At 39.0% G+C, this 27,003-nt stretch overlaps 1 protein-coding gene across 1 annotated transcript in view; it reads right to left on the bottom strand.

The window, feature by feature from the left end:
• Window positions 1-22,429, bottom strand: part of LRRC69 (leucine rich repeat containing 69) — a 181,265-nt gene extending 158,836 nt beyond the window's left edge. Inside the window, exon 1 of the mRNA XM_033125823.1 lies at window positions 22,207-22,429. Within this exon, the coding sequence (XP_032981714.1) occupies window positions 22,207-22,389 (183 nt within the window). The 5' untranslated portion in view covers window positions 22,390-22,429. The remainder of the gene's footprint in view (window positions 1-22,206) is intronic.
• Between the last annotated feature and the right edge of the window lie 4,574 nt (window positions 22,430-27,003).

Below are 27,003 nucleotides of genomic sequence, written 5' to 3'. Positions count from 1 at the left end.
TTTATACAATGGAGTATTACGCAGCCATAAAGAAGAAAGAAATCTTACCATTTGCAACAACGTGGATGGAACTAGAGAACATTATGCTAAGTGAAATAAGTCAGACAGAGAAAGATTAAGTACCATATGATCTCACTTATATGCGGAATCTAAAGAAAAGAATAAGTGAATGAACTAATCAGAAACAGTTTTGGAGACAAAGAGGAAAAACTGAGGGTTGCTAGATGGGCGGGGAGTTGGGGGTGGGGGGGGGAGGGTGAGGGGATGGGAGGGCAGTCGGTGACCACAGGATGGCCACGGGGTTTGAAAATTAATCTGGGGAACGTAATTTAGTGGTTACCAGAGGGTAAGGGGGTTGGGGGGTGGGAGATGAGGGTAAGGGGGATCAAATATACGGTGATGAAAGGAGAACTGACTCTGGGTGGTGAACACACAATGTAATTTGTAGATGATGTGATACAGGATTGCACACCTGAAATCTATGTAATTTTACTAACAATTGTCACCCCAATAAATTTTAAAAAAATAAAAATAATAAAAAAAAAACATTACTGTGTGTTCTCATCCACCTTATTCACCAGATCTGGCACAGTGCAACTTCTGGCTCTTCCCCAAAGTCAAAATGACCATGAAAGGTAAACGTTTTTAATCGATTCAAGACATCAAGGCAGCCATGACAGCACAACTAAAGACACTCACAAAACAGGGCTTCCAGTACTGCTTCAGAAAGTGGCAAGAACGATGGGATAAGTGTGTTTGAAGTGAGGGGGATTATTTTAGCGGGGGTTAATGGCAATGTGTCTTTTACTGTAATAATTTAAAATTTAAACATTCACCGTATTTTTTTAATCATACTTCCTACATTGTGTCACAGAAGCACGAGGGGAAAAAAAGCAAAAGAAAGCTATTTTAAGAAGGAAGCTGTAAGTCAAATCCCAGAGAAAGTTTAAGTAAAATAAAAGCATAGAAATAACCACTGGAGTTAGCAATGTGAAAATCATTAGTGACCTTGACAACAAGGATGAAGTATTGGAAAAGAAACTCTGTTTGAAGTGTGCTGTGGAGAAAAATGTGAGAAAGTGAAGACAATGACTAAAAGACAATATTTTTTTTAAAGTTTTGCTATGAAGGGACACTTCATAGGGAGCTGGACAGTTCATTTCCCTGAACTCTCTGAAATAAAATATATTACAGCTTATTACATTCTGATGGAAATAATGCTGTAGAGAATGAGTAATGATATAAGGAGAAGGATACTTAATCAAAATCCTTTAGAAGATGAGAGAGGATAGGCTGCAAAGTACAAATGGGTACTTGCCTTAGATAAAAGTAGGAACTCTTCATTGGGGTAATAAGAACGAAGGTAGAGAAGATGTGTGCAGATCAGAGCACTGGATCAACTTGGTAATGGAAAGATGAGGGAGTTCCTGACTGACAGTGTCTGTTTTTTCAATGAAATATGAAACAAAACTGAGAGGAGATGCAAGAGGTTTGATGAAAGGTAATTTTGAAGAGCAGTCTAGGGAAATGTAGTAGGTTGACTACATTTCCATAGTTGGTTTTCTGATTCAACTTAGCTCCCGAGAGGATATAAAGTGAATATATGACCTGAGAAAAGACACTTTCTCTGGGTGACACATTAACTACATGGCCCTTTGGCTAGAAAAGGTTACCATGTGAAATTCTGAGATCCACAACCAAAAATATGACATGTAAAAGATGAAAAGTGTTCAACTAAAAACCTCAAAATTTAAAGGATTTCAAAGTTAAAACTAAGATGAAGTGAGTGAGACTGGGATTTTTCTTGATAGAATAGGATAACTAAAAGATCCATTGATGGCCTTCAAATTCATAAAGGTATCTTAAAGACCAGGTGATATTCTGTCACTATGTCAGATTTCCAGCCTAGATTATGTAAGTGGATCTAAAGAACAAACTAAACAAAACAGAAACAAATTCATAGATACAGAGAATATTTTAATGATTGCCAGGTTAGAGGGGGCAAGTTGGGGGAGGTGAAAAAGGGGAAGGGATTAAGAAGTACAAATTGGTGTTACACAGTAGTCATGGGGATGTAGGATATAGCATAAGGAATATAGTTAATAATACTGTAATAACTATGGTGTCAAATGGGTGCTAGATCTATCTGGGTGATAGATAAAAGGAGGGTGGGGGACAGGGTGAAAAGATGAAGGGATTAAGAAATATAAAAATTGGTAGTTATAAAATAGTCATGGGGATGTAAAGTATAGAGAATATAATCAATAATATGGTAATGGCTATGCATAGTTTTATGTGGATACTGTTGAATAACTATGATGTATATCTGAAACTAATATAATATTGTAGGTTAGCTATATTTTAATGAAAATCTTTTAAAAATAAAAATAAAATGTAAAAACTTATGTATTTGGAAGAACTAAGCATTTGGATGTTTGAGTGAGGGTAGGGGTTAAAATTTTCTGAATAACCAATATGGTTACAATTTTATGAATAACCAATATGGTTAAAGCATTCTATATGAGGTAGGTAATGTTGACAGCAACTTTAGAAGCCAAGAAAGATGAGGCCCATTGCACAGATGAGTCAAAGGAGGCACAGAGAGATTATGTGTGTTTTTCCACATCACCCAGATAGCAAGTAAGAGAAAAGGGTTGGGCCTCTTCTAGAAACCTGAATGCCAATTACAGGAAGAAGCTGAAGTCCTGGTAGGGGTGCAAGAGGCTTAATAAAACCTTGGGCATAGAAGTAAAGGCAAAAGATGAATGAAAGGAGTGTGGAAGGAAGGAACTCACGAGGTATCTCTATACCAGGACAGGATATAATAAACCAAGATAATAAATCCCCATTTTGATAGAAAATCCAAGCTTAGAAAACAAGCATTACTTACTTGATGAAGGAAGAAGAGATTTATAGTGGGTAAGACAGGAGAAAGGACAGGCCTGACACTGACAAACAGTACAAATGGCATCAGATCCTTTCTTTTCTGCTAGGCTTAGAAAGTGAGACTCAGAATGCCCAAGGAAGAACAGATAGGGAGAGTCTTTGCATATGTACATCCCTCTTGTGTTCCTCTATATAACACTTATCCTTCAGATCTTAGTTCAGCTGCAGTTCCTCAGGACCACCTTCCATGACTTCTCTCACTAGAGACGCTCACAGCACAGTATAATTCTCCTTCATGGCACTTTTCACATTTTACAAAACAGATTGAAATTTTAAAAAAGAACCAAATAGAATTTCTGGAGATTAAGAACTCAATAAAAGAAATTAAGAATGAAATAACCAGCTTAGGTAGTAAAGTTGACCAGATGGAGGAAAGAATCAGTGACATCGAAGATAGAAACCTCGAAATGACATAGATGGAAGAAGAAAAAGACTTGAGACTTAAAAGAAATGAAATAACTCTACAAGAACTTTCTGACTCCATCAGAAAGAGCAATATAAGAATAATGGGCATACCAGAAGGAGAAGAAACAGAGAAGGGAACAGAGAATATATTCAAACAAACTGTTGATGAGAACTTCCCAAACTTGTGGACAGACTGGATCCTCGAATCAAGAAGCAAATAGAACACCTAATTACCTCAATCCCAACAGGCCTTCTCCAAGGCACATTGAATTGAAGCTGTCTAAAATCAACGACAAAGAAAGAATCCTTAAGGCAGCCAGGGAAAAGAAGACAGTAACCTACAAAGGAAAGCCCATTAGATTATCACCAGATTTTTCAGCAGAAACTCTACAAGCCAGGAGGGAGTGGAACCAAATATTCAAACTATTGAAAGAGAGAAATTATGACCCAAGAATAACGTATCCAGCACAGATATCCTTTAGATATGAAGAAGGAATAAAGACCTTTCCAGACATACAGAAGCTGAGGGAATTTTCTGATACACGACCTGCACTACAAGAAATACTAAAGGAAGCTATTCAATGACCATCAACAGGGACAATTTGTGGCAACCAAAACATAACAAGGGGGAGAGTAAGGCCTGAATCAGAATATGGGAATGGAGAAAATAGGCATGCTGAAGAAAACGGAATACTATAAATATCAAACGTTTTTTTACATAAACTTAAGGGTAACCACTCAAGAAAAATCCAGAACTGAAATATATACTATAATAAAGAAGAAACAGAGGAAAACATCATAGAATACCACCACACAGAAATAATAGACAACAACAAAAAGGCAAAGAAACAATGGAGAAACAGCCTTACCAGAAAACTAAAGATAGAATGACAGGAAATCCTCACATATCAATAATCACCTTAAATGTAAATGGACTGAACTCACCAATAAAAAGGCACAGAGTAGCAGATTGGATCAAAAAACTAAACCCAACCATATGCTGTCTCCAAGAGACACATCTCAGCTACAAGGACAAGTATAGATTCAAAGTGAAAGAGTGGAAATTGACACTCCAAGCAAATGGTACCCAGAGAAAATCAGGTGTAGCCATAATGATATCAGATGAAACAGACTTCAGGGTGAAAAAGATAACAAGAGACAAAGATGGACATTTCATAACGGTAAAGGGGACTATACAACAAGAAGACATACCACTCATCAATATTTATGCCCCCAATCAGGGAGCACCAAAATATACCAAGCAACTACTAACAGAACTAAAGGGAGAAATTAACCAAAACACAGTTATACTAGGGGACCTAAATACATCACTGACAGCTATGGATAGATCATGCAAACAGAAAATAAATAACGAAATAGCAGCCCTAAATGACACATTAGATGAAATGGACATAATTGACATATATAGAGCACTTCATCCTAAAACATCAGATTATACATTCTTTTCTAGTGTACATGGAACATTCTCAAAGATTGACCATATATTGGGACATAAAATCAGCCTCAGCAAATTTAAGAAGATTGAAATCATACCAAGCATATTCTCTGATCACAAGGCTTTGAAGTTGGATATCAACTGCAAAAAGAAAGCAGGAAAAAACACAAATACATGGAGATTAAACAACATACTTTATAGAACACCTGGGTCAAAGATGAAATTAGGGGAGAGATCAAAAGATACATAGAAACAAATGACAATGAATATACATCCTACCAAAATTTTGGGGATGCAGCGAAAGCAGTTTTAAGAGGGAAATTTATATCATTACAGGCCTATCTCAAGAAACAAGAAAAATCCCAAATAAATAACCTCATGTTCACCTTAAAGAACTAGAAAAAGAAAAACAAGTGAAACCCAAGGTCAGCAGAAGAAAAGAAATAACAAAAATCAGAGCAGAACTAAATCATATAGAGAACAAAAAGACAATAGGAAAAATTAATGTGAGAAAGAGTTGGTTCTTTCAAAAGATTAACAAAATTGACAAACCATTGGCTAGACTCACTAAGATAAAAAGAGAGAAGACACTAATTAACAAAATCAGAAATGAAAAAGGGGAACTTATCACGGACTCCACAGAAATATAAAGGATCATCCAAGAATACTATGAAGGACTATATGCCACCAAATTCAATAACCTAGGAGAAATGGACAAGTTCTTAGAAACATATAGCCTTCCAAGGCTGAACCATGAAGAACTGGAAAATCTAAACAGACCAATCACCAGTAACGAAATTGAATCAGTCATCCAAAACCTTCCCAAAAGCAAAAGTCCGGGACCAGATGGCTTCACTAGTGAATTCTACCAAACCTTCAAAGAGGATTTAATACCAATCCTGCTCAAACTCTTCCAAAAAATTGAAGAAGAGACAGTACTCCCTAACTCATTTTATGAGGCCAACATTACCCTGATACCAAAACCTGGTAAGGACAACACAAAAAAAGAAAACTACAGACCAATATCTCTGATGAATACAGATGCAAAAATCCTAAACAAAATTCTAGCAAATCGAATACAACAATGCATTAAAAAGATTTTCATCATGACCAAGTGGGGTTCATCCCTGAGTCACAAGGAGGGTTCAACATCCGGAAATCCATCAATGTGATACATCACAAACAAAATAAAGGACAAAAATCATATGATTATATCAATTGATGCAGAAAAAGCATTTGACAATATACAACATCCATTTATGATTACAACACTTAATAAAATAGGTGTAGAAGGAAAATACCTTAACATAATAAAGGCCATATATGACAAGCCCTCAGCTAATCTCATAATTAATGGTGAAAAACTGAAGCCCTTTGCTCTACATTCAGAAACACGACAGGGCTGTCCCCTATCACCTCTGCTTTTCAACATAGTGTTGGAAGTCCTTGCCAGAGCAATCAGGCAAGAGAAAGAAATAAAAGGCATCCACATTGGGAATGAAGAAGTTAAATTATCACTCTTTGCAGGTGACATGATGCTATATATAGAAAACCCTAAAGACTCCACCAAAGAGCTATTACAAACAATCAACGAATACAGTACAGTTGCTGGCTACAGCAACATACAAAAGTCCATTGCATTCCTATATACTAACAATGAAATCTCAGAAAAAGAAATACAATAAAAAATTCCTTTTGCAATTGCAGCAAAAAGAATAAAATACCTAGTAATAAACTTAACCAAGCATGTGAAGGACCTATATGCTGAAAACTATAAGACATTTTTGAAAGAAATTGAAGAAGACACAAGGAAATGGAAAGACATTCCGTGCTCATGGATTGGAAGAATCAACATGGTTAAAATGGCCATATTACCTACCCAAAGCAATATACAAATTTAATGCAATCCCCACCAAAATCCCAATGGCATTTTTTAAAGAAATTGAACAAAAAATCATCAGATTTGTTTGGAACCACAAAAGACCACGAATAGCCAAAGCAATTTTAAGAAAAAAGAACAATACTGGAGGTATCACACTCCCTGACTTCAGCTTGTACTACAGGGCTACAATAATCAAAACAGCATGGTATTGGCAGAAAAACAGACACATAGACAAATGGAATAGAATTGAGAACCCAGAAATAAAACCACAGAAATATGGACAGATAATTTTTGACAAAGAAGCTAAAAACATACAATGGAGGAATGACAGCCTCTTCAATAAATGGTGCTGGGAGAATTGGAAAGCCACATGCAAAATATGAAACTGGACTACTATCTGTCACCCTGTACCAAAATTAATTCAAAATGGATCAAAGACTTAAGCATAAGACCTGACACAATAAACTGCATAGAAGAAAACATAGGTACTAAACTTATGGACCTTGGGTTCAAAGAGCATTTTATGAATTTGACTCCAAAGGCAAGGGAAGTAAAAGCTAAAACAAATGAATGGGACTATATCAAACTTAAAAGCTTCTGCACAGCAAAAGAAACCATCGACAAAACAAAGAGGCAACCAACTGAATTGGAGAGGATTTTTTCAAACAGTGCCTCCGATAAGGGGTAATATCCGAAATATACAAGGAACTCATGAAACTCAACAACAAAAAACAAACAACCCAATTGAAAAATGGGCAGAGAACCTGAAGAGACATTTCTCCAAAGAGGACATACAAATGGCAAATAGACATATGAAAAAATACTCAACATCACTAATCATCAGAGAAATGCAAATAAAAACCAAAATGAGATATCACCTCACCCCAGTCAGAATGACTATCATCAACAAGACAAATAGTAACAAGTGTTGGAGAGGCTGCGGAGAAAAAGGAACCCTCATACACTGTTTGTGGGAATGCAGACTGGTGCAGCCATTATGGAAGGCAGTGTGGAGGTTCCTCAAAAAATTACGAATAGAATTACCATATGACCCAGCAATCCCTCTCCGGAGTATCTACCCAAAAAATCTGAAAACATCTATACATAAAGACACGTGTTCTCCAATGTTCATTGCAGCTTTGTTTACGGTGGCCAAGACATGGAAACAACCAAAATGTCCTTCGATAAATGAATGGATAAAGAAGTTGTGGTATATATACACAATGGAATATTATTCGGCGATAAGAAAAGATGATATAGGAACATTTGTGACAACACGGATGGATCTTGAGAGTATAATGCTAAGCGAAATAAGACAGACAGAAAAAGCAGAGAACCATATGATTTCACTGATATGTGGTATATAAACCAAAAACAACAAAAGAACAAGAGAAACAAATGTGAAACAAAAACTCATAGACACAGACAATAGTTTAGTGGTTACCAGAGGGTAAGGGAGGTGGGGGGTGGGAGATGAGGGTAAGGGGGATCAAATATATGGTGATGGAAAGAGAACTGACTCTGGGTGGTGAACACACAATGGGATTTATAGATGATGTAATACAGAATTGTACACCTGAAATCTATGTAATTTTACTAACAATTGTCACCCCAATAAATTAAAATATAAATTAATTAATTAATTTAAAAAAAGCAGTTGGTTCTATGTGCTCTAAAGAACCTCCTCTAATTTTATGATTGTTGTTAGTTACACCATGATGGTAATATTAATCATAATAGCAATAATAATTTATTGTAAAGTTCTTATATGCCTTTACATATATTAACATTTAATTTGATCCCCAAACATGAAGAGAGGGACTGTATTTTCTTCACACCATTATCCTCAGGATCAACATATACACAAGAAGATGAATTTGTTAAAAAGAATGATATGTAAACAAATAGAAGGTGGGGATAATGCATGTAGTGTTCAAACCTGCCATCTTTAGGCAACACAGTTTTTGTTTTTTGATACTGTAAATTGAACACCACACCCTGGCGAATTTCATACAAATTGTTTAGAGTAATAGAACAATAAAGCTGAAAGAAACCTCAAACAGACCTACTTTTATAGACGTATTCACTGGTTGAGAGACCTTGAAAGTGACTTAACCTATTCCTGAACCATAAATTTTAACAATATGAGGGTTATAACTTCCTTGAAAATGAACAGAGTTCCTAGCATTGTCTGGCTCTCATGAAATGATTGGTGTTGTTATTCTATTTGATACCATTTTGTGAGAAATTTAAAAGTATCATTTTTGTTTTAGGAACTTAAAAAATATCAAGACTATATTAATGAGTGCATTCTGTGGGAAATATGGCCCAAAAGTCAGTATATTGGGGCAAATTGGACTTCCTATGATGATAAAAGAAAGATTAGTCCAAAATGTAAGCACAGTATAAACCAAAAAAAGGGGCAAGGGGATAGTTTCAATCATTATTAATAAAGGATCTGAAGCAACACAAGAAAGAATTCAAACTAACTTTTCACGAATCCATTTAAGGGGCTGGCCCCGTGGCTCAGGTGGTTGGAACGCCATGCTCCTAACACCAAAGGCCACCCACCCAGTTCGATTCACATATGGGCCAGTGAGCTTGAGCTGCCACAGAGTGCCGTGGGCTACCGGTGTGCAACTGGTGACCGATTGCCCCAGGCGGGGGAGCTCAAGGCTCATAATTGTTCAAGACGGGCCAGGTCTTGAACAAGAGTGGGGCGGGGGTGAGGTGGAAGAAAGGGGGAAGAAAAAAAATCCATTTAGGGATTTTATAGAAAACTTTTAGAATAAGAATTAATATAATTTTTGAACTATGACATATAAATCACCAACTTATAAAGACCCCAAGGATATTTTATGGTATATGCATAGGTCATTCATCAATATTTCAGTTAAATACCCCAACATGCCCTGCCCACTTTCTCTGCTATATTTTTCTCTTTAGCACTAATCATTACCTCACACTCTATTTGTTTTTCTTATTTGTTTCTTATATCTCTTCTGAAAGAAGCTACACTCCATGAAGGCAGGGATTTTCATCTGTTGTGTTTCTTGCTGAATCACCAATTCCTAGTGCCAGAGACACAAATGGTGCTCCATACTTGTTAATGTCTGGATTGAATGAATGAAGGCAGAATTGAGATCCAGTGAGATTAAGTTCCTGATATTTAGCTGGTAAGTGGCTGAACCAGCTAAGGTATCCAGGACTCCAAACTCACATCCAAAGCTCTGCAGCTTCCTACACTTTCTCTTTTCTTAAACTTTAGTCTGCCCTTTCTATTACCATCTGTGAAAATGACTGAACACTATTTCTGAACTATGTAAACTATATCCATCTTTTTACTGTTTCTACCACATTTTATTTAAGCTGCTTTAGGACTTCCATTGTAATGGGAAAATATTTTTTTTTTCAAAATTCCACAAACTTGGAGACTCTATGAGAAAAATTGCTGGTTCATGAATAGCTAAACAATAATGCCATCAGCCTGAATCTGCCTTACAAAGCACTTGAAGGGTAGACAACAAGAAGTCTAGTTTCAAATCAGTTAAAGTCTCTTTTTAAAGGTGTAATTCTTTTTTAAAAGCAAGGGCTGAACTAAGCCAGCTCCCTACTTAAGAAAATTAAAAGTGAGCAAACAAGTAGAAATTTAAGATCCCTTCTAAACAGTAAAAAGATGAGGAGGAAAGTAACTGGAACACCACAAGAAAACAAAGGAATGATAATAAGACTCTCAGTCCTTTTTTCCTGAGGAAGTACATTTTACAATCTGTAATTTTTAACTAAATAAATATTAAATGTGAAGGGAGAACACACATTTCAGATATGCAACAGTTCAAAAACTTAATCACATATGCAGATTAGGATGGTGTCTAGAGACTTACCCCTACAAAAAAAGAGAGTAAGCCAAGAAAGAGAAATGTAAGAGATACCGTGGGTTCGATTCAGGAGAGCTACAAAGAGATTGTCCTTGGTGGACAGCGTCCAGCAAACCTAAATAGCTTAGATTGAGCTAGAGGATGGAAACTCCTGGAAGACTCATTCAAGGAAACAAACACATTTGATAGAATATGTGATGTGATCAAGTTTTAAATAAAATAAGGCCATGACAAAGGCAAAAGATACAAGAATAAAAGAAAGGCAATTAAAAACTCAAGGGAATAAAAATGGTATATAAGAAAATGTAGAGGATTATGGCATAAAAATGGTGGCATGAGGTGAGCTTCTTGAAATCTCCCAAGAAATTAACTACAAATTGAACAACTATACTTCCACAAAGGACTTCCTGCACAGCAGACAGGCAAGACTAAGAAGCCCCACAACTGAAATCATCTAAACATGGGCAACTTGGGCAAGCAGGGGAGGTGGCAAGGGGAAAGTGTGGAGACGTGGACCGTGCAGGCGCAGGAGCAGACCAGAGCCTGAGCTCGCTGCATTCCAAAGCTACCACAGTCGGAGGAGAGGGAAGAATTTGAACTGCTAGTGCTCTGCTTACAACTCACAGTCCTGCCTCAGGGATCAGCATATAACACAGCTGAACCCAACGATCATGGCAGAGACCTCAGAGTAAAGACTGAGGGAAGAAGGGTGAAAATGGCTGTTTTCACTGCCAAGCAGAGGACTGAAGGCTTAGGCACAGAGCCTAGCCGACCCCTTCCCACCCTCCCAGAACTCACCCCACCCCCACCCGCCCAATGCTAGAAGTAGAAAGGTAACAGTGTCAGATCAAAAGAACAGAATATTTGCAGTTCTGAAAACGGCAGCCCACAGCCACGGATTCAAAGCCCAACTAGTTCTGGTGAAGGGGAGAGAGCTTTGGGTGCGACTGGCGAGGCTGGTGGTCACCACCATTGCTCTGGACCACCTCTCACAACCCAACATGCCCCTGTCCCCACCTATCTGGGTGGACCCCTACAGAAGTAAAGAGAGCTGATGAAACACACAAGCTCTGAAACTGCTGCAGGAAGAGCTTTGGAACTTCAGAAGCTCTCCAAATACCCACACAGAGGCAGTGCCCTCTGACTCAGGGGACCAACTCACATAGGAGAAGCCCACTTTCCAGGGAATTCCCTCATTGTGTGAGAAGCTGGAAAATTGCAGAGAAAATATAACAGTACAGAGTGAGAGAGAATAAAAGGCTGCAGCCAGAGAGAAAATAAGACATTCTACAAACACCTACTGGAAAACAAAAGAAAGACCTCTTCCTATCAACCTGTTGCAGAACCTACCTCTGTAGATGCCTAGGAAGAGAAATAATACTTCATTAAATGCCATGAATAACCAAGGTAAAAAGGCAGCTCAGAAAAGAAAGGAAAAGTCTCCAGAAAATTAACTTAAAGATATGGAAATACGGCACTTAAATGACAGAGAATTCAAGATCGCAGTTCTTAAAAATCTCAACAAGATGCAAGAAAACACAGACAGGCAATGAACAGTTCAATGAACAGTTCAATGAACTCAGAAAAGCAATCAAAGAACAAAATGAACATCTTACCAAAGAGTGAAATTTAAAAAAAAAAGAACCAAATAGAATTTCTGGACATTAAGAACTCAATAAAAGAAATAAAGAAGGAAATACCCAGCTTATGTAATATTGCTGACCAGATGGAGGAAAGAATCAATGACATCGAAGATAGAAATCTGGAAAAGACATTGTCATGCAGGAGATCCTGCCGACTTCGCCATGTGTCATGCAGGGCGGCCTGCGGGGTCTCTGGTCCCGCTCCCCACATAAGAACGCAGGACATGGTGAGGCCAAAAAGGAACACCCACGGAGCCATAGGTAGGGGAGTCATACCACTATATTCTCGCTGGCGGCTGGGTTGGAGAAACAAGAAACAGGAGCCACACAATTCTCAACCCTCCCTGCGCCTCTTGCAGGCTTAGCCACCATCTTCTTGCTAGCCCCCCTTTTTTTTCTGCTAGCGTAGCCACAGCAGTTATATTCATGGCTAATGGCTCACTGGTTACAGCTGACGGCCAACTAGCCACAGCTGATGGCCATTTGATCACAGTCGACGGCCATTTACTACCTGAGCCAGCACCTTTCTATGTGAGGCCGAGAGCCTGGAAACTGCTTTTTGGGGCTCTGTCCCCACACTCCACCCCTACAGGCTCTCGCCTCACAATCTACGCGACAAGCGTCTTCCGCGAGGGGCCCTGTGCGAGGAGCCTGGAGGTGAATGCTATTTCCTGGACACAGCCAAGCTCTCTGGTCACAGCCAGTGTTTCTCAGGGCACCACCAGTACTTCTGGGCACAGCCAGACTTCCTGGACTTCTTAGGGTACCACTAGTCTCCCCGGGCACAGCCAGGGTTTCTCAGGGCACCACCAGTACTTCTGGGCACAGCCAGACTTCCTGGACTTCTTAGGGTACCACTAGTCTACCCGGGCACATGAGGGCCTCTCAGGGCACTGCCACTCTCTCTGGGCACAGCCAGACTTCCTGGACACAGCCAGGGCTCTCAGGGCACTGCCACTCTCTCTGGGCACAGCCAGACTTCCTGGACACAGCCAGGGCTCTCAGGGCACTGCCACTCTCTCTGGACACAGCCAGACTTCCTGGACACAGCCAGGGCTCTCAGGGCACTGTCAGTCTCTCTGGGCTCAGCCAGACTTCTGGACACATCCAGGGCTCTCAGGGCACTGCCACTCTCTCTGGGCACAGCCAGACTTCCTGGACTCATCCAGGGCTCTCAGGGCACTGCCACTCTCTCTGGACACAGCCAGACTTCCTGGACTCGGCCAGGGCTCTCAGGGCACTGCCACTCTCTCTGGGCCTCTCAGGGTACCGTGCTGGAACAACAGCGGCTCACAGTCAAGGTGCTTACATATTCTCAATGGTGGCCGGTCAAGACACAAAAGCAAACATCCCCCAGTTCCACTACATAGTGGTATGTTCCCAAACAAACAATCAGGCTGTCCATTAAATTAGGCATGGAAGGCAATTCCCCATAGTCCATAGTCATTCTCCAGGGCTGTCCTGGGGGTGAGGGATGACCTTGACCTCACCCGCATCTCCCATGGAGGACTCAGCAAGCCATTCCTCCTGGGACTTCAAGTACTGCATCCGGGCTGTCTCAGCAAGCACTTCCCAGCTCACAGGGCCACAATGACCTTCGCTTTCTCCGGCCTATGCTGGTTGGGGAACCGTCCATGTCTTCCCACCCCTCCACGGGGGTCCAGCTCTCAGGCAGCTGCTCCTCCTGGTCTTCCTGCAACTGAGTGTTCATATGCACAAACTGCTCCACTGCCCTTCGGGGAGCTTTGGCTGACACCGTACCCTGATCGCTGCGCCATTTGTAGTGCAGGAGATCCTGCCGACTTCGCCATGTGTCATGCAGGGCGGCCTGCAGGGTCTCTGGTCCCGCTCCCCACATAAGAACGCAGGACATGGTGAGGCCAAAAAGGAACACCCACGGAGCCATAGGTAGGGGAGTCATACCACTATATTCTCGCTGGCGGCTGGGTTGGAGAAACAAGAAACAGGAGCCACACAATTCTCAACCCTCCCTGCGCCTCTTGCAGGCTCAGCCACCATCTTCTTGCTAGCCCCCCTTTTTTTTCTGCTAGCGTAGCCACAGCAGTTATATTCATGGCTAATGGCTCACTGGTTACAGCTGACGGCCAACTAGCCACAGCTGATGGCCATTTGATCAGTCGATGGCCATTTACTACCTGAGCAAGCACCTTTCTATGTGAGGCCGAGAGCCTGGAAACTGCTTTTTGGGGCTCTGTCCCCACAGACATAGATGGAAAAAGAGAGAAACTTGAGCGTTAAAAGAAATGAAACAACTCTACAAGAACTTTCTGACACCATCAGAAAAACCAATATAAGAATAATGGGCATACAAGAAGTAGAAGAAAGGAAGAAGGGAAAAGAGGGTATATTCAGGGCCAGCCCGGTGGCTCAGGCTGTTGAAGCTCCATGTTCCTAACGCCCAAGTCTGCTGGTTCGATTCCCACACGGGCCAGTGGGCTCTCAACCACAAGGTTGCTGGTTCAATTCCTCGACTCCCGCAAGGGATGGTGGGCTCTGCCCCCTGCAACTAAGATTGAACATGGCACCTTAAGCTGAACTGCCACTGAGCTCCCGGATGACTCAATGGGTTGGAGCACATCCTCAGAACCACAAGGTTACCGGTTCAACTCCTGCAAGGGATGGTGGGCTGTGTACCCCTGCAACTAACAACAGCAACTGGACCTGGAGCTGAACTGCACCCTCCACAACTACGATTGAAAGGACAACAATTTGCCTTGGAGAAAATCCTGGAAGTACATACTGTTCCCCAATAAAGTCCTGTTCCCCTTCCCCAATAAAATCTTAAAAAAAAAAAAAAGGGTATATTCAAACAAGTAGTCGAAGTAGTCGATGACAACTTCCCAAACTTATGGAAAGAACTGGATCCTCGAATCCAAGAAGCAAATAGAATACCTAATTACATCAATCCGAACAGGTCTTCTCCAAGGCATAAAATTTAACGACAAAGAAAGAATCCTCAAGACAGCCAGGGAAAAGAAGACAATAACCTACAAAGGAAAGCCCATTAAATTATCATCAGATTTTTCAGCAGAAACTTTACAAACCAGGGGGGAGTAGAATCAAATATTCAAACTATTTAAAGAAAGAAATTATGAGCCAAGAATAATATATCCAGCAAAGATATCCTTTAGATATGAAAGAGGAATAAAGACCTTTCCAGACATACAGAAGTGAGAAAATTTTCTAACACACGACCTGAACTAAAGAAATACTGAAGGAGGTTATTCGACCTGAAATAAAAAGGCAAAAGAATACAAAACCATAAGTAGTGTTATGAACAGACAAAAGCAGAAAATCGCAAGCCCTAAATCAAATAGAACACTATATACTTATACATAACATACAGAGTAAAGAAGGGGAAAAAAAACTTAAAAAAAGAGGAAAAAAGACATCTTGCTACTGCAGCGCAGAACTCAACTCACATAAGAAATAGGGATAATTTGTGACAACAAAAACATAAAAGGGGAGAGTGTAAATGTCTGAACTGACACAAGGGAAAGGAGAAACAAAGCATAATGAAGAAAATTGAATACTCTAAATAGCAAACTTTCTTTTAAATAAACTTAATGGTAACCACTCAAAAAAAATTCAGAACTGAAACATGTAACATAAAAAAAGAAATAGATGGGAAAATCATAGAATACCACCACACTGAAATAATAGACAGCAATAAAAAGGCAAAGAAACAATGGAGACACCATCCTACCAAAAAACCAGAGACAGAATGATAGGAAATTCTCATACATCAATAATCACCCTAAATGTAAGTGGACTGAACTCACCAATTAAAAGGCACAATCTAGCAGTTTGGATCAAAAAACTAAACCCAATCTTATGCTGCCTCCAAGATACACATCTCAACTACAAAGACAAATACAGACTCAAAGTGAAAGGGTAGAAATTGACACTCCAAACAAATGGTATCCAGAGAACAGCAGGTGTACCCATACTGATATCAGACGAAACAGACTTCAGTATAAAAAAGGTAACAAGAGACAAACATGGACATTTCATAATGATAAAGGGGACTATACAACAAGAAGACATAATAGCCATCAATATTTATGCCCCCAATCAGGGAGCACTGAAATATAGTAAGCAACTAATCATATACCTGAAGGAAGAAATTGTCCAAAACACAATTATAGTAGGGAACCTAAATACATCATTGACAGCTATGGATAGATCAATGAAATAACAACTCTAAATAACACATTAGATGAAATGGACATAATTGACATTTATAGAGCACTTCATTCTAGAACATCAGACTATACAATCTTTTCGAATGTACATTCTAAACCTTCTCAAGGATAGACCGTATATTGGGACATAAAACTTGCCTTATCAAATTTAAGAAGATTGAAATCATCCCAAGCATATTCTCTGATCACAAGCATTTGAAATTGGATATCAATTGCAAAAAGAAAGCAGAAAAAACAACAAATATATGGAAATCAAACAACATACTTTTAAAAAAAACTGGGTCAAAGAAGAAATAAGAGGAGAGATCAAAAGATATATAGAAACAAATGAGAATGAAAATACATCCTACCAAAATTTTTGGGACACAGTGAAAGCCGTTTTAAGAGAGAAATTTATATCATTACAGATCTCAAGAAAGAAGAAAAATCCCAGATAAATAACCTCATGTTACACCATAAAGAATTAGAAAAAGAAGAGCAATGAAACCGAAAGTCCGCAAAAGGAAGGAAATAATAAAAATCGGAGCAGAACTAAATGAAATAGAAAACAAAAAGACACTAGAAAGAATTAATGCAACAAACAGCTGGTTCTCTGAGAAGATTAATAAAATTGACAAACCCTTGGCTACACTCACTAAGATAAAAAAAGACACACAAAAAAATCAGAAATGAAAGAGGGGAAGTTATCATGAATGCCACAGAAATACAAAGAATCATTCAAGAATACTATAAAGGATTATATGCCACCAAATTCAATAACCTAGAAGAAATGGACATGTTCTTAGAAACATATAGCCTTCCTAGGCTGAATCACGACAAACTAGAAAATCTAAATAGACCAATCAAGAGTAAGGAATTGAATCAGTCATCTGAATCCTTCCCAAAAGCAAAAGTCCGGGACCAGATGGCTTCACTAGTGAATTCTATCAAACATTCTAAAAGGATCTAATACCTGTCTTACTCAAACTCTTCCAAAAAATTGAAGAAGAGAGAGTACTCCCTAACTCATTTTATGAGGCCAACAGTACCCTGATACCAAAACCTGGTAATTTTAACATAGAAAAATGAAAATTAAACACCAATACCTCTGATGAATACAGACGCAAAAATCCTAAACAAAATTCTAGCAAATCAAATGCATCAATGCATCAAATGCATTAAAAAGATTATACATCATGACCAAGTGGGGTTCATCCCAGGGGCACGAGGATGGTTCAACATATGCAAATCTATCAATGTGACACACCACATAAACAAAATAAAGGATAAAAATCATATGATTATATCAATAGATGCAGAAAAAGACAAGATACAACATCCATTTATGATTAAAACACTTAATAAAATGGGTATACAAGAAAATACCTCAATATAATACAGATCATTTATGACAAACCCTCAGCTATACTATCAGAATTAACAGTGAAAAACTGAAGTCCTTTGCCCTATGTTCAGGAACACGACAGGACTGTCCCCGATCACCTTTGCTCTTCAACATAGTATTAAAGTCCTAGCCAGAGCAATCTGGCAAGAGAAAGAAATAAAAGGCATCCAAATTGGGAATGAAGAAGTTAAATTGTCACTTTTTGCAGGTGACATGATGTTATATATAGAAAACCTTAAAGGCTCCACTAAAAAGCTATTAGAAACAATAAATGAATACAGTAAAGTTGCCAGCTACAAAATCAACATACAAAAGTCCACTGCATTCCTATATACTAACAATGAAATCTCAGAAAAAGAAATAAAAAAGAAAATTCCTTTTGCAATTGTAACAAAAAGAATAAAATACCTAGGAATAAAATTAACCAAGGATGTGAAAGACCTATATACTGAAAACTATAAAACATTTTTAAAACAAATTGAAGAAGACCCAAAGAAATGGAAAGACATTCCATGTTCATGGATGGAAGAATCAACATAGTTAACATGGCCATATTACCAAAGCAATATACGGATTGAATGCAATCCCCATCAAAATCCCAAAGGCATTTTTAAAGAAAGAGATCAAAAAGCATCAGATTTGCATGGAACCACAAAAGACCCTAAATAGCCAAAGCAATCCTGAGAAAAAAGAACAATACTGGAGGTATCACACTCCCTGACTTCAGCTTGTACTACAAGGCAACAATAATCAAAACTGCATGGTATTCGCAGAAAAACAGACACATAGACAAATGGAATAGAATTGAAAACCCAGAAATAAACCCACGTAAATAGGGACATATAATTTTCGACAAAGACAAAAACATACAATGGAGAAAAGACAGCCTTTTCAATAAATGGTGCTGAGAGAACTGGAAAGCCACGTGCAAAAGAATGAAACTGGACTGCTATCTGTCACCATGCACCAAAATTAATTCAAAATGGATCAAAGACTTAAGCATAAGACCTGAAACAATAAACTGGATAGAAGAAAACATAGGTACTAAACTTGTGGACCTTGGGTTCAAAAGAGCATTTTATGAATTTGACTCCAAAGGCAAAGGAAGTAAAAGCTAAAATAAATGAATGGGACTGTATCAAACTTAAAAGCTTCTGCACAACAAAAGAAACCATGGACAAAATAAAGAGATAACCAATTGAATGGGAGAAGACTTTTACAAACAGTGCCTCTGATAAGGGGCTAATATCCAAAATATATAAGGAACTCATACAACTCAACAACAAAAAAACAAACAACCCAATTGAAAAATGGGCAGAGGACCTGAAGAGACATTTCTCCAAAGAGGACATACAAATGGCAAATAGACATATGAAAAAATGCTCAAACATCACTAATCATCAGAGAAATGCAAATAAAAACCACAATGAGATATCACCTCACCCCAGTTAGAATGGCTATCATCAACAAGACAAATAGTAACAAGTGTTGGAGAGGCTGTGGAGAAAAAGGAACCCTCATACACTGTTGGTGGGAATGCAGACTGGTGCAGCCGCTTATGGAAGACAGTGTGGAGGTTCCTCAAAAAATTAAAGAGTAGAATTAGCATATGACCCATCAATCCCTCTCCTAGATATCTACCCAAAAAATCTGAAAACTTTTATCCATAAAGATACATGTGCTCCAATGTTCATTGCAGCTTTATTTACAGTGGCCAAGACATGGAAACAACCAAAATGTCCTTCGACAGATGAATGGATAAAGAAGATGATGAATGGATATACACAATGGAATACTATTCGGCGGTAAGAAAAGATGAAATAGGACCATTTCTGACAACATGGATGGATCTTGAGATTATAATGCTAAGTGAAATAAGTTAGCCAGGAAAAGTAGACAACCATATGATTTCACTGAAATGTGGTATATAAACCAAAAACAACAAAAGAACAAGACAAACAAATGAGAAACAAAAACTCATAGACACAGACAATACTTTAGTAGTTACCAGAGGGTAAGGGTGAAAGGGGGTGGTAGATGAGAGTAAAGAGGATCAAATATATGGTGATTGAAGAAGAACTGACTCTGGGTGGTGAACACACAATGGGATGTATAGAGGATGTAATACAGAATTATATACCTGAAATTTATGTAAGTTCACTAACAATTGTCACCCCAATAAACTTTAATTAAAAAAAAATTGAATCATGGTTATAACTGAATATGTAAATATTATACATCTCATAAAAGTAAGTTTAGAATTTATGAAGTAGAAGAGGTGAAGTACGGCTGAACGTGGGTTACAGATGCTCACATAATCTTACAAATTGGGGAGTTAAAAACAGACTGTAATTGATGAAAGAATAAATACAGGTGGAATAACATTAAGTTTAAAAGATAACTACGGAGAAACTAAACATGTTAATAATTATATTTGGAAGATAAAGAAGAATGATGTCTAAAATGGATAAATCAAGAAAAAAAAAGATGAGTTCAAAGTGGTTACACAAAGGTTAGACAAGTTCACAAAGTCATCCTAGAAAAAGTACTACATAACTCATTGCTGAATAGCACTAAGGTCACCTTCAAAGTACTCCCCTTGGGAAGTTATGCAGCGAAGCCAGTGCCTATTTCACCCTTCAAAGCAATTTTGGAACTCTTTCAGAGCTGTCGTTGTATTACCCTTGATGTACTGAATGTCATCAAAATGTCTTCCTGTCAATATTACCTTTATCTTCAGATAAAGGAATAAGTCATTGGGGCCAGATCAGGTGAGTAGGGAGGGTGTTCTAATACAGTTATTTGTTTACTAGCTAAAAACTCTCTCACAGACAGTGCAATGTGAGCTGATGCCTTGTCGTGATGCAAGAGCCATGAATTGTTGGTGGAAAGTTCAGGTGATTTCCATGTAACTTTTCCACACAGCCTTTTCAGCACTTCCAAATAGTAAACTTGGTGAACTGTTTGTCCAGTTGGTACAAATTCATAATGAACAATGCTTCTGATATCAAAAAAAGGTCAGCAACATCATTGCAACAAGTTTGCAACCTTGTCATACCTCGCATATCGAGATCAGGATTGAGAGTGAGAGCAAATGGGACAGAAGATAGTTGCTTTTCATTATAAACCTTTTAGAGTATTTTATTTTCTTAAAACAATGCACTGTGTTACTTTAACGGAAAAAAGTTCAAGCACAGGAGAATTGTCCCATGGCTCAATGAAATCCTAAATTCTTTTTCATAGAAACTCTTCTCTCCTATTAAAAAAGTCCAAATCCTTGTCGTTCTGAAACTACAAACGCATTTTTAGAAGGTACTATGAAAGGGGTGTGTTTTTTTGTAGAACCTTATTTCTTGCAAAAACTTGGCCACACAGATTACAAGATCAAATAATTTTATAAACTGAAAAGGAAATGAGGTAGACGAACATAAGAAAATAAAGTTTGTTTTGTTTGGTTTTGTCCTTTGTAACGCTGTACTCAAAACCAATGAACTGCAATGACTTAGGTTATAGGTTCTTTCCATGATAATGACAGTTTGCAAGTGAACAAAAGAAAACTTCTAAGTTAATATTCCTTGCCTTCTCCCAACCTCAAGACTTTTAGTAGCTGGGGTTTCACATTATTTGGCAGAAATGTTTAACAGAAGCATCTGGGATTCATTCATGTCAACTGTTGCACTTTAAGAAGGGTATTCTTTATTTAAAATACTTTCTTTTAAACACCTGAAGCTGAAGCTGAATAATATTGAATGTCAACTATAATTATATACATATAGTGTATAGTCACAGGGAGAGGGGGTTATCACTTTGTGAAGGGTATAAATGTCTATTAATTTTTTGTACACCTAAAACTAATAAAAATTAAAAAATATATAATAAAGATTAATGCAGAATAAATGAATGTCTCCTCCTTCCCATTCCCTGACATTCCATTTCAAAGTTTAACCTACTCTAGAAAATTGAAATGGAACCCCCTTCCTATATCCACAATGTTTCTTCATTCAACATGCAAAAGCTTCAGGATAGTCCCCAGATGAACAGTATCTCAGGGATCCTCAAACCCATTTCCAGATGGAGTCTCCAAGGTAGACAAGCAGATCCAGGCTCCCTATCTTTTCCAGATGTCAGCCATCAGAAAGATGAGAATGGCACAGTCCTAATCCTCTGTTTCCAGGTGTGGGCCAAAGAGTACATGAATAAGTTAAAATATCTTCTTCCCCTACCATTTGTAATTCCCTAAGGGGAAAGCCTCCTGATGCCTCTCTACACAGTAAGTCTCCAGAAGGTTATTATAAATCTCCAGAGATCAAAGACTTATTGTTCTCTCACCTCTTTTCTTTCCTCCTATTTTCTATCCTCAATCTAGAAAGATATGCTTTATCTCACCTGGGTCAAGGTACTTATCTCTGGGCACACTTTGGGGATTAGGTTATTTTGAAGGTCTAGAGTCTTCAGTCCAGGCAGTTTTTCTAATGTTGAAGGCATCTTTGTTATCTTCTTCCCATTCAAGGTAAGGATCTTAGTGCTTTTACCACCTTTCAATGCTCTTACTAACAACCTTTCAGCCATGGGCTTGGAAGAGAAATAGAAAAGGGAGAATGTAATTATTAAGTTCCTTATTATGCATCTTTAGAACCTCTAGTTGCAGAATTGGTGTGTCATGGAAACAAAAACATTCTGAGATCTACCAGGTTGAAGGTGGGAGTCATCAGATAGTTTCCTGAGTAAAAAGTATGGAGGGGAAATAGCTTATTCCAGGTTAGGGGCAGGAAATGTATAAAATGAGCCTGGGATACCTTATGCCAGAGACTTGGAAGTTATCTAAGACTAATGAGATCACATCAAAAGGACTCAGAAACCAACCTCTAAGGACTCCCACTGCTCCGACATGGGAAAATTTGAGGATTAGAAAGAATAACCTAGAGTGGACTGAAACACATCAAAATGTATTAAAATCTAAGAGTTCATATTGGAATTTTAAAAATAAAAGAAACTCACTGATTATATTGGAACTTGCTAGTGAACCAACTGATAAGTCTAACATTGATAAAGGAAGAAAATGAGGGGCTGGCCTGTGGCTCAGGTGGTTGGAGTGCTGTGCTCCTAACGCCAAGGTCACCGGTTGGATTCCCACATGGGCCAGTAAGCTGCGCCCTCTATAGCTAAGATTGTGAACAACCGGTCTCTCTGGAGCTGGGCTGCCGTGAGCAGCCAGAATTGGCGTGACCTGCCGTGGGCTACTGAGTGCTGCCGCAGGCTGCTGTGTACTGCAATGTGCTGCTGTGTGCTGCTGTGAGCCAGCAGCAGCAGCCAGCATGAGTGGCCGTGGCTGACCAATGACCAGCAACCGACTCTGCCTCAGCCGGGTGGGGGGGAGCGCAAGGCTCATAATACCAGCATAGTCCAGGGAGCTGTGTCCTACACAACTAGACTAAGAAACAACGGCTTGAACCAAAGTGGGGGTTGGGGGGGAGGAGTAAGGCGGAAGGGAAAAAAAAAGGAAGAAAATGAAGCATTTATTCTGCTTTTCCAGTACACAGTGCATTTTAGGATAACCTAATCATTAAAAAAAGTTCTTAAAGAAAAATTGAAGCTAATAAATGAGAAGGAAAAACATTGATTGATAAAAATCACCATTTTTGCAAATCCTAATGAAATAATGGATTTACTCAAAGATCATAATTGGATACTACAAGTATTAGGTGAGAGGTTGAATGAGCAACTTTATAAATAAGAAATCAGGCTAATAACCCACTAATCAATTTTAGCAACATTTAAATTGAGACAATCACATTATAAGTCTCATGATGTGATGCAATAAAAAGTACACAGCCCCACCTATAAAATATTCTTGCACTAGAAGTTGAATCTGAATCTAATCATGCTTCTGGATATAACTACCATTTACAGAAGGTATAAGGACTAGAGAACAAACTAAATTGTCATCAGGAAGCTATCAGCCAAATCTGAAACACAGGATATATACAGCAAGTGACATGTTTAACTAACAAATGGCATTTTATTAAATGGCATTAATAAAAATGAGGGGAAACAGTTATGAAATAAATGAGACGTAATAGAAATAATAGCAAATTTAGTGTTTGGATCCTGAATTGAACAAAAATATCAGAGTCAATTGGGGAAATCTGATCATAAACTGGGTTAGATAATAGGAATTTCTAATTATGCTATGTGTACTAATGGCATGGTGGTAGTGTTTTTGTTGTTTTAAATTATACTTAATATTTAGAAATGCATCTGAGATTTTCAGGTGAAATGCCATAATGTCTTTAATTTTTTTTTTTTAAACAATCAGGGGAGAGAGATTTCCAGTCAAGATGGCACAGTAGGTAAACACTGTGCTTACCTTCTTTCACAACCACATCAAAATTATAACTACAAAACAAACATCATTGAGAATCACCTGAAATCTTGCTCAACTGAAGCCCTGCAACTAAGGACATGGAGAAAAAGCCACCTCGAGAGTGGTAGGAGGGGCAGAGACACAGGACTGGCTGGTTCCACAACCGCGTTGGACCATTAAAAATCAGCAGGGATACCTCAGCAGCAGAGGTGTCCCCAGAGGAGTACAGGGTCCTAGCCCCTCCCCAGCCCAAGGTTCCAATGCTGGGGAGAGAAGTCCCCATAATTTCTGACTGTGAAAAACAACAAAGATTGTGACTGAGACAGAAGTCTGCTGCACTCCCAGGTGCTCCTCTTAAATGGAGTCCCCAAGCATGGACTTACTCATTGATGGAACCACTGGCTCTGAGGCAGTGGGGCAGCAGCTGGAGAGGCAGCAGGGCCATGTGGTGTGGAACTGTGTTGTCTGGCTTTAGGACAGGGGCAAGAGGGGCAGCTTTCTCCCAGATGAAGGAGCTGGCAGAAGCCATTGTTTCTTTGTTCCCCTTCCAGCGTGCAGAAGCAGGGAACCGCCATCTGTGAGTCCCCATCAAGCAGGCAAACCCCATTTTGTTTGCCATGCCCTGGTGCTTCAAGACCCCACCACACCCAACTTTTGGGCACACCCAACCCATTTCCAGTGGCTTTTTCATACAAAACACTGTCTCGACTCATGCTGAAGACTTTCCTAGGGCCTCTCAAAGGTTCACGGAACTCAGATGAGCAGCATCTGGCTTCAGTGTGTCCTGTACCACTGGATGAGCAGCCGTAAGCCAGCCTTGGTTCACAGCTTGGTCTCTCAAGACACTTCCAAGCACAGCAGGGGTGGTGACCATTTGTGGATTTCTTTGTGGCTCCTGCTGGGGCACAGGCTTTGGCTGAACTTGACCTGCAACTGGTATCCCCAGTAGCCAGCTTCCATACAAGTTGGAGCATCACCCAGCCACCTCCAAGGATAACACACCCAAGGGGCAGATTGGGTAGGCACCAGAGTCCTACTGAGGCAGATCCTGCTCTGTAGGGTCAGCCCCTGCACCACAACTCCTCCACTGTAGTCAAGGCCAGTCCTCACAATCAATGAGCCAGAGGGTCAATCCCTCTCATTGATGTGCAAATAGCAAACAAGGCTCAACTACAAGAGGAGGGCACACAGAACCCACACAAGGGACACACCTGGAGTGCACTGCTCAAGTGACCAGGTGATTGCGCCACTGAACCCCACAGCACACCTACTACATAAGACCACTGTACTAAGACCGGGAGACATAGCAGTCCTTCCTAATATATATAAACAAACACAGGGAGGCAGCCAAAATGGGAAGACGAAACATATCCCAAATAAAAGAACAGAACGAAGCTCCAGGAAAAGTACTAAACAAAACGGAGACAAGTAATCTATCAGGCACAGAGCTCCAAACACTGGTTATAAGGATGCTCAGTGATCTCAGGGAGAACTTCAACAAAGAGAGAGGAAACATAAAAATGGAGATAGAAACATAATTAAGAACCAGTTAGAAATGAAGAATACAATAACAGAAATGAAGAACACATTACAGGGAACCAAGAGATTAGATGGAGCAGAGGATCAAATCAGTGATTTAGAAGATAAGGTAGCAGAAAATACCCAATCAGAAGAGCAAAAAGAAAAAATAATCCAAAAAAATTAAGGGAAGTTTAAGGGGCCTCTGGGACAACCTCAAGCATACCAACATTCGCATTATAGGGGTACCAGAAGGAGAAGAGAGACAGCAAGGAACTGAAAAGCTATTTGAAGAAATAATGACAGAAAGCTTACCTAACCTGGTGAAGGAAATAGATATACAAGCCCAGGAAGCGCAGAGTCCCAAACAAGATGAACCCAAACAGGCCAACACCAAGACACATCATAATTAAAATGCCTAAGCTTAAAAACAAAGAGAGAATCTTAAAAGCAGCAAGAGAAAAGAAATTGGTTATCTACAAGGGAACTCCCATAAGAGTATCAGCTGATTTCTCAACAGAAACTTTACAGGCCAGAAGGGATTGAGAGGAAATATTCAAAATGATAAAAAGCCAGGACCTATAACCAAGATTACTCTACCCAGCAAAGCTATCAGTTACAATCGAAGGACAGATAAAGAGCTCCCAAGACAAAAAAAAGCTAAAGGATTTCATCACCACCAAACCAGTATTACAAGGAATCTTAGAGGGGCTTCTTTAAGATGAAAAAAAATCAAAACTGTGAATAGAATGGCAATAATTACACAATTACTGTCAATGGAAATGAATTAAACGCTCCAATCAGAAGATGGGGGGCTATACGGTAAGAAAACAAGACCCTTACATATTCCACTTACAAGAGATTCACTTCAGAACGAAAGATACAGACTGAAAGTAAACAGATGGAAAAAGATATTTCATGAAAATGGAAAGAAACGAAAAATCTGGAGTAGCAATACTTACACCAGACAAAATAGATTTTAAAACAAAGACTATAACAAGAGACAAAAAAGGACTTAGTAATCCCACTTCTGGGTATTTATTTGAAGAAACCCAAAATGCTACTTTGATTGGACATGCTCATCCATGTGTTCATCGCTGTATTATTTATAATAGCCAAAATATAAAGGCAACCTGGGTATCTCTGAATGGATGAATGAATAAAGAAGAGATGGTACATACTGTGTTTCCCAAAAAATAAAAAAATAAGACCTAGCCAGACAATCAGCTATAATACAGCTTTTGGAGCAAAAATTAATATAAGACCTGGTATTATATTATATTATATTATATTATATTATA

Source organism: Rhinolophus ferrumequinum, chromosome 14 (genome assembly GCF_004115265.2).
Source record: "Rhinolophus ferrumequinum isolate MPI-CBG mRhiFer1 chromosome 14, mRhiFer1_v1.p, whole genome shotgun sequence".
Lineage (NCBI taxonomy): Eukaryota > Metazoa > Chordata > Mammalia > Chiroptera > Rhinolophidae > Rhinolophus > Rhinolophus ferrumequinum.
The sequence above is the reverse complement of the archived record's forward strand: the minus strand, read 5'-3'. Positions and strand labels throughout refer to the sequence as shown.